The sequence below is a fragment of the Ananas comosus genome, linkage group 4 (genome assembly GCF_001540865.1).
Source record: "Ananas comosus cultivar F153 linkage group 4, ASM154086v1, whole genome shotgun sequence".
In the NCBI taxonomy this organism is placed as follows: Eukaryota; Viridiplantae; Streptophyta; class Magnoliopsida; order Poales; family Bromeliaceae; genus Ananas; species Ananas comosus.
This window is the reverse complement of record NC_033624.1, coordinates 5,169,062-5,178,140: the sequence shown is the minus strand read 5'-3', so window position 1 is coordinate 5,178,140 and position 9,079 is coordinate 5,169,062. Positions and strand designations below refer to the sequence as shown.

Genomic DNA, 9,079 nt, shown 5'->3' with positions numbered 1-9,079 from the left:
AGTAGAGCACTTTCCGAGGCAAGAACCATCCGATAACTGCAGGACAACTGAAATTAGGTAATAAGTCTATAAATAGTGAAAAGTTGCCTGAGAAGGAGGTCTTTTACTATATTGAAGACCATTGTTTTTTAACCACTATTTTCCTTAACCACCATTTTCCATTTCTAGTATTTACATAATTTTTTACTAGTAGCTTTAGTCTTAGACTTTAATCCTTAGTTTTTAGCCAAGAACTTTGTAACCCGAGCCCTCGCACCTTTATTTCCTTGTAACATTGAGTGACTACTTAAGATTTTTAATGAAGTTTAATTAGTTCGGCTCTAGCTTACTATGTACAAAATTTTGAATTTGACTTATTTCTAAAAACCTTTTATGTATTTAGAAAAGAACTCAGTTTAGCATATCTCTTTTCAAACTTTTGAGGTAATTCGTCAATCAATAGTGCTTTGATTTAGTCAACAATTGATTCGGTCAACCTGTTTCAGAATCATTCGATTCCCGCAAATAATTTTTGGGATGCTCGGTGGGATATTTAGGTAAAAGTTTTCAATTTTTTCTATATTTTCTAAGAAATTAGAGCTCAGAGAGATATCGTTGAAAATAATAATGATGGAATGCATCTCTGTAATCGAACAGTTCCTAGGCCATCAGGCAGTGAACAGGCGAGTAATGCCGAAAATGCAAACGAGCAACAGTCGGCACTACCTACAGAATTAGAGTGTTGGACATTTGGCTCAACAAGAGCCGAGTCTTATCCACGCACTCGAGCAAATGAAACTGAGTACTCCAAAATCTAGAAGAAACAACCAACATAATACTACCCGCTTAGACGTGGTACCGTGTCGGCTGCAGGCTGCAGCTGAATTTGTATACAAATGAGGGGGATAGCACCCATTAGGCATATATTAGCCCGAAGCGAACAATTACAAGAAGGACCACAAGGTCCTCCGGTGCTGAACCCGCTCGGAGGACAAAATGTTCGTCAAGCGCTTCCTCCAAATCATAGTCCTGCGGTTCGGCACAATAGTCCTGTTGTTCCAGCAATCGTGCCAGCTCAGCCCTGGATAACACCTTTTCAGGCGGCTTACAGGCTGGCAAATGCAAATGCAGGTCCTCAATCAGAGGTTGTTAATAAGCCTGTCGGCTTAAGGCACCATTTGGTTAGGGAATAGGGATAGAAATAGACCCTTATCCCCTCCTTTATATCCAAACATTAATTTTTTACTCGAGAATAGTAGTTCTCGGTTATTCCCACCAACACCTTCATTTTCTATATAAAATTATCTAAAATTGTTCTTATTCCCGGAAACAACCCAATTTTCATCCAAACGCTATTTTTCTTATCCCCATACTTGCACCTATCCCTGTAATAGCTAGTTCTTACTTATACCCGAACCAAACGGTACCTAAGAGGCCGTTTGGTTGCATGTAATTACAAGTGCAGTATAGTTGGAAATGTATATAATTGAAGATGCAATAGTTATAATTGCATGCATCATGTTTGGTTGAATGTAGTAAAAATCGCTGCAATTATAAATAATTTGTTTGGTTGCATGCAGTTGAGAAATAATTTTTAAAATTTTATTATTTTATATATATAATAATGAAATTACCTCGAATGTAAAAAAATATTTTTTTTTGTTTAAAAAATATTTAAAGGGGTAAGGTTGCCTTTTGTTTAAAATTATTCTCTCCAACTGCTGCATTTGGAACTGCGGCCAATTTGATCGTAGTTCCAAATGCTACAGTTGGACCCCCTCCTGCAGTTCATACTGCAACAGTTGGACTTAAATATATTAAATCAAACACCAAATTTGTATTTGTATACAGTTATAACTGCCGTACAATTGTAACTATATGCAACCAGACGGCCCCTAAGTGTAGGCACGAACGAAGATTGGTACAGGGACCTAATTTAGCGCAATTTCAAATTTTGTTAATCCAAAACCTTCTCCAGTTTCCCTTTGAACCGAAAAGAAATTAGGCGCAAGCACCACAAGCTGGACCTGTTCCAGCCACAGGAAACAATGAGCTTTACTCTCCTTATCTTATTGAATTTCAAGAAAGGCATATTAAACTATTTGATAAAATTTAGGTCTAATTGGCAAACTTTAAAGCTTATAATCTATTTACAAAAATGCGAAAGTTCAGGGGCCTTAGTACCTTTCTACCATTTATTTGGTTACCATCATTCTTGCAAAAATGACCTTTTACACAGTCGAAGCGGCATTCAAATACAACTCAATAATCTTTTCTCGCGAGAAATCGGTGAAATAGCCCTTCCCTGCACTCAAACCCTCATCAGCTGCGAGCCGCTCGACTCGAGCCTGAACCTGATCAGACCCAACTCTGTCAGGATCAAGCAAATTACAAGCCACCTCGGTCCGGTCCTCCCCGTGCATCAACCCCATCGCCTGAACCGAATCAAGCCCGCCCCCTCTCCCGCTCACTTTCCGAGCAATTCTCCTTACAACCTCAATGTTGGTCGAAAATACGGGCACATTGTAGTTGTCGACCCAACCGGTAGCTCCGACAACCACAACTCCTTTGGATTGAGTCAATTGGGTTGGACCCAAATCGGGTTTTAGATTCAAGGGCCCCAAGTTTAGTCCACCTCTCCATTGGTTCCCAGATGAATTGGGTTTGAAGTAACCAAGTTCCCTTCTGACACAGTCTAGGCTCCTCCCTTCCCCATGTGCTGCTCCATATAGAAATGTAGGAACTGCATAACATCAATAGAAGATCATGCTGGGCAACCATAACATGCCCCTGCAAAATTATCTATTTTCTGATATATATCCTGCAGAATCTTCATTTTTGTATATGCCCATAAAAACTCTTCTTATGCATCTCTCTTCGTAAACTTCTCAAATACAAAACTAACTTCTGCCCATAAACTTAGGAAAATGATATTTTGAGTGTGATATGCAAAAATTCTTTAGACAATTGTGCAGTGGCATATAATGTATGCAAAAGCCTGGTTTAAAATGATAATTGAGAGAAGAAGAAAACCTTGATGCCTCCGACCGATTTCAGCTGCTGCAGACTTTGCGAGATCGGCAACTTGATCCAACGAAGCTTGAGTTAGAGGATGAAAGCAAATATGATCAACTACTCCGAGGCGGGGGTGTGTTCCGCAGTGCGAGCTGAGATCGATCGAGTCGAAGGCAGCTTTAACCATGCCGAGCACTGCGTTCTTCAAGGAGGTGGCTTCGGACGAAGAATTCGGGTCAAAGCACGAGACGAGTGTGTAGCCAACTCTGTTGTAGTTCTCATCCTTGAACCTGTTGATGACGGGAGCTTCTGGAAATAGTTTTGCGGCTTGTTCGATCGATTCTAAGGCAAGAGCATTTCGGCTTTCGGATATATATACTTTGCAACAAGTAAGCATAGACTTGAGCATATCCTCACCTTCTCACAATTTCAAAAGAAGCTGCAAGATGAGAAAATGAGCAGATAAAGACAGAAAGACAAAAGATACCCATATCTTATCTTTCAAAAGCTTTTGTGGACAGTATTCCTCAGTGCAACGGGCTAGCAAATTGAGTTTTAGTAACCAAAATAGAATTAAAAGGACAGTTCCCCAGGGTTTGAAAGGGAACCAGTTTATATTTTCAAACAACTAAAAGACTACTGGAGCAAGCATATACTATGTCCAAGTTATCGCAATTTAGTGAAACTATTTCATAAACTTAGGCGATAATAAAAGGCGAGATATTAGAAGGCATACGGACTAGCTAGTTTTGACCTCACTGCAAAGTTCGAAGTAAATACAGACAATGATAACCTTCACAGCTGATCACTGAAAAGTCAGAGAAGAAGCACCCAAGGAAAAGAAAAGAAAAAATATAGATGACAACCACATTGATATCCATCAACTTATAAATAAGTGATCAACTTCACATAGTTTGAAACCATGGCTTCTGTTTTTTCTATTATAATCAAATATGTAAATAATCAAATTCTGTGGTTCTGCAAATGAGTACATTTATAACTGTGTACTTGTAAGTTTCAGCCTCCTTGTTACATTACTTATGATACATGTAATGATATACCACAGGCTTACATGTATTTTATCTGCTAATGAATAATTTATTCAAAATGCACAAAACTATCAGATTCCATTTAACTAAGAAAAGCCGATTTACACAACAGTTTTTTGGATCACCAGAAAGTCTTCTGAAGATACGATTACTATCCAAACTAAAAGAAAAACAGTTATGTGCGTGATAGAAGCCAGAGAGTAGCAGAGGATGAAGTAGAGCATTAGCATCACACAATTCAAAATTAAACAGTAACTAATTCAGAAGTACCTCTATGACAAAGAACCAAGATTTTAAGTGCCCGTTGGCACGGACCGTATCCACCGTGCAGTACCGTGCCAATAAGAAACCGGCACGATACAGACCCGTGCCGATGGCACAGCTTAAAACCCTCTATTCTTTAAATTAGTAAATAATTTTTTCAATAAAGTTCAAAAGATGTGATAAAAAGACATAATAAATAGTTAAAATATTTTGTTGCTAAAAAAAATAAATATCTCATGCTATTATGTGTCGGCACATAAGAATTTTTTTGACCGGCACGCATTAGCACGGCTCGGCACGCACCGTGCCGGCAAGTTTCCAGCACGATCCCGTGCCACGGCACTTAAATCCCTGCAAAGAACCCTTCAATACATTTTCACTGCTATTTTAGCATTACTGTTCATAACTCCAGATTAGAAGCAAAAATATGACCCAGAATAACTTAAAAAAGAAAATTAAGATAATAATGTAAATTTCAGGAGCTCACCAAAGTCCACCAAAATCCATTCAATTTTAATATCCACAAACTTATGCAGCATAAATGTCAATATATTTCATAGCTGCGAAAGCAAATTCTGAAAAAAGTTAAAGAACAACTTTTCCCTGGACCATAAAAATGTCCACTTACGGCAAATGTTGATCCACACTTCAATGAAGTATCAACACGAGGCGTAAAGGGTTTTACTGCTCAAGAGGGTTGTCATTTGTTAAGGGTTTGAATATCCTGGTTGTGTCTTATGAATGTGAATCCCTTCTTGAGTTATAATGTTATAGTTGACCTCATGAAAAAGAAAAATAGGAGGGAAAAATTAAAAAAGAAAACTCCGTGGCTCTGCACCTAAGTTTTCAATTTCAGTGAAATATGCAAAACATAATATATGACCATCAAAGCACAGCAGCGGTGCGGTTGGCAATTGTCAAGATAGTTAAAATGTAATATTTGGCTAACCAACTATGTAACTAAACACAAGATCCCCATTCTAACATGAAAGAAAGGGAATTAAATCTACCACTCTACCAACACTTTATAGTGTGGAGTGCTTTTTAAGATACTACTAGAAATCCTGAACTTCCCTAGTAGATGTAGGAGACCCTTCGTACTCCAATCTAACTCCCAAATTAGCTGAAATAATCCTAAATTTCAGCCTAATTTTCTCCATCATCTCTTGAACTTGTTCATTCTCTGGCTCGAGAAGAGGATAACCCTCAACAAGCTTCTCCAATTGCTCAATTCTGTTCTTGATCCGGAACGAAAATGCATCCGGGTTAGCCCTTGTTACTGAGTTCCATACATCAATGCAGCCCCTATAGAAGCCCATCTCCTCCCCTCCTTGAAAACCCATCTTTAAGCCAACTTCCCTTCCCTCCTCTTTTCCTGACACCAACCCATCATTATAACCATCTCTGTAACCCTCCTGGTACTGTGTTTCATCTAACAGAACTGAAGATTCAATAAAATCATCCGGATCATTGGCTTTTGGCTCCATTGATATGACTGTCACCGGATGCAGTTGGAATGATCTCTCTTTGCCTGGAAGATGCAGTTAGAATGATCAAGCACCTCAGGGAAGTCGTAATACAACAAAGCCTGTGCTGAAAAAAGTAAGATTACTGAGGAATCCGCAGAAGCGGCTTTTATATGCATAAATAAATATATGAAATTCATATGTTATTAGTTGTTGGCTTTAAATCACATGAGGAATCACATTTATTATTACCTAGTTAACAGATCTGAGAGATGAATAAAACTGCGAAAATGCGAAAAAGACAGCTAGTAAGATCCTTTTAGGAAAGTTTTAGAACCTATCGAGTTTCCTTTTCTTCAAATTTAGTCAAGGTATGATTCTGCCAGATTTTTTTATTTCTTTTCCCTCTTCGGAAGGTTTGCATGAGTCCTAGAGTGATCAGCCATTATATATGCTACTGTGCAATAAACACTTTGTCCTCAACAATGGTTAGCTACATATCCCATTTAGCTAAGTTTCTCTTTGCCAAGACAGAAATTAATCATCATATCTCTTCCTGATACTTCCTCTAATGTCACTTTTGGCATTCCCCTCCTTTGTGATACACCAGCTTACCTATCTTGCAAATTGTCAAACCATCTTGATAGGCTTTCGTGCAACTAATCTTCGGTGGTACATTTTTTTCTAGCAATCTAGAGCCTAGAGTCCTCTACCTCAATTTTCTCATCTTACCTAAAGTAAGTTTTCACACATATTGTTTCCTATTTGCCCAATATCCTTATAGAACAATCATGGATATTCATGATATTATATATCACTACCGTAACACTTCAACAACTCAATAAGCTTCCATCAAAGATCCTATGAAGCAAGCCCTGGTTATTGTCTTCTCCACAGAAACTCTAATGTGGCCTACACAGATCAAATGATCCATCACATAGCTTCTCTAGCATCTGGATAAGGAGAGTATTAATTATATAGCTTATTGAACTGTAGTTAGTATCCCCCATCCTTGATCCAGACAAGAAAGTAACATTAATCTTGATAACACAGCAAGATCATAGTTGTAGAATATTGTCAAATACTTTTATGTACTGTATGATCTGGATCATGAAGCGTCTAATCCATTATAGATCATTGTATTGCATAACTAGCACGTTACTTGATTCACGCTGATCCAATGACTCAGTTACGTAGCAAACAAAAGGACCTAGTAAAAAGAAAGTTCATAAACAAGTGATTGAGACAACACCCGGAGATTCAAACAGCACCACAGACAGCTCGCATAGGAAGTGATTAGAAAATAATGCCAAATTGATATGAAAATACATCACGATCATTTCTTATGTACCCTCTAGTACTTCCAAAGAAGTATAAAAACTTTATACAGAACAGCACGCTCAGGTCATTTAAAAAGTACAATAAAACATTACAACAGCAATCTATTGATAAAGAAGCACGCTCGAAGAGAAAGTATTTTAACATGGTCTCATCAGGCCTATCTAATTAACTGTTTGTTCGAATGATACTTAGATCTCAAGCTAATTAGGACCATGAAAATTAGGATATATGGTATGAAGTTCGAAAATCATCAAAACTCTCATGTTGCTGTTCTCATAGAAAAGTGATTGATGCGACAGTTCTTGGGTTCAATCATCAAAACTCTCATGTCACTATTCTCATGAAAATCTGCTTGATTATTGTAGAACTATCAAAAGAACTGCCGTTTACTTCAAGAAAAGATTCCTAAGAAAAACCATATAGGAATGAAAATAGACCCCCGTACATACGGTGGATTGCATAACTGATACTTTCGGTGGCGTCTCCACTTTCCAACCTCTACATTGGCAATTAAGTCCTGTAATTCACAAGAGAATATTTTCATAGATCCTACCAATTTGCATCTCACGAAATCTAAGGAAAAAATTTGGATTAACGTGACTATAGCTCAGCACTAAATTAAGTTTACCGAGAGTTAAAATACTAGTCCCGTTGTCAAAAAAGACGATGCTAAGGAGTTTCTATTACTTAACTTTAGGGCTAAATTTTGGAACTATGCACGAAAAATGGCGTCATACCATTTAGAGGTGAGACGTACTATTTCCAAGACGTTGAGCACATTCATTGTCGTGGTCGACAACAGAACTAATATTTCAACTCTTACTAAACTCGATTTACTACCGAATAGCAATTATATCAACCCGAGGGCCCCATGAAACACTAGATAAACACACCTAAGAGATCAAATCACATGACAAACATCATGATTTTCAACAACTAGCAAATGCCTCTACCCATGCAACATGTGCATTAGGATTTGTGAAGACAGAATTTCCTTCTTTTCAGCAGCTGCGACAATTACCAACAACTCCTGCTCAACCCAAAATAAGGGGGAAGAAGAAGAAGAAGGGAAGAGATGATATCTACGCAAATTTCCATGGTCAAATTAAATTTCATGACAAATTAATGTTTTCGTTTCCCGGATTATTTTTTGAAGGAAATGGAAACAGTAGTTTTTCTATAAAATCTGGAAAATTTAAATATTTCGAAAAAAAAAATTAGTTTGTCTTGAAACCAAAACAATGAAAAACTAAAAAAAAAAACGAGGAAAAATAATAAAATTCCTCTAACTTTCTTTTCTTTTCGATCCAAACCGACTAGAAGAGAAAAAGAAAAACAATTCAGAGCAGTGCAATTATACACAACATCCAATCATAAAATAAGAAGCTGCAACGAAATTAATTATTTACCTTTCGAAAAGTTGTGTATGTAATAACCTAACCGAATCCAAGAAAGGGCTCCGGAGGCAGGAGGAGGACGGGAAACGGATGGGTGAGATACGTAACGGTAGGGATTAAAACGGATCCGATCCGATCCGATCTCACCTGAGTTCGGATCCGAAAATTAATTTTTATCAGATATAGATGGGAATTTCACAGCGATCAATGGGCAAAAAAGGCATAATATACAAACCATGAGGATATAATAAATAATAAAAAGCATTGATAGTAACTAAGGGCATATTTAGTTCACCTATTTTATACTATGGAATCAGAATGGAATTCATTAATTCTGATAATTGTCGTTTGTTTTATAGGAATCGGATTCCGGTTCCCATTCCACTCCGGAATGGGAATGTCCAAATTTATTTATGACCTAATCCGGCTTTGAATTCCGGATTGGCCCATTTAAAGTAAACTATTCAAAATTCTCTTTCACTAATACCTACCTCATCTTCCTTCATTACGTTCCTCTCTCTTAATAAAAACTCTCTTACAAAAATTCTAAATTTTCATTCCGATTTCC

At 37.5% G+C, this 9,079-nt stretch overlaps 1 protein-coding gene across 1 annotated transcript; it reads right to left on the bottom strand.

Moving 5' to 3' along the window:
* Window positions 2,081-8,329, bottom strand: LOC109708780. Its single transcript, XM_020230602.1, has 6 exons — window positions 8,068-8,329; window positions 7,560-7,631; window positions 5,364-5,838; window positions 5,257-5,267; window positions 3,013-3,411; window positions 2,081-2,722 (listed from the first exon to the last, which is right to left on the bottom strand). The coding sequence occupies exons 1-6, from the start codon at window positions 8,069-8,071 to the stop codon at window positions 2,211-2,213; spliced, it is 1,473 nt and encodes a 490-aa protein (XP_020086191.1). The 5' UTR covers window positions 8,072-8,329; the 3' UTR covers window positions 2,081-2,210.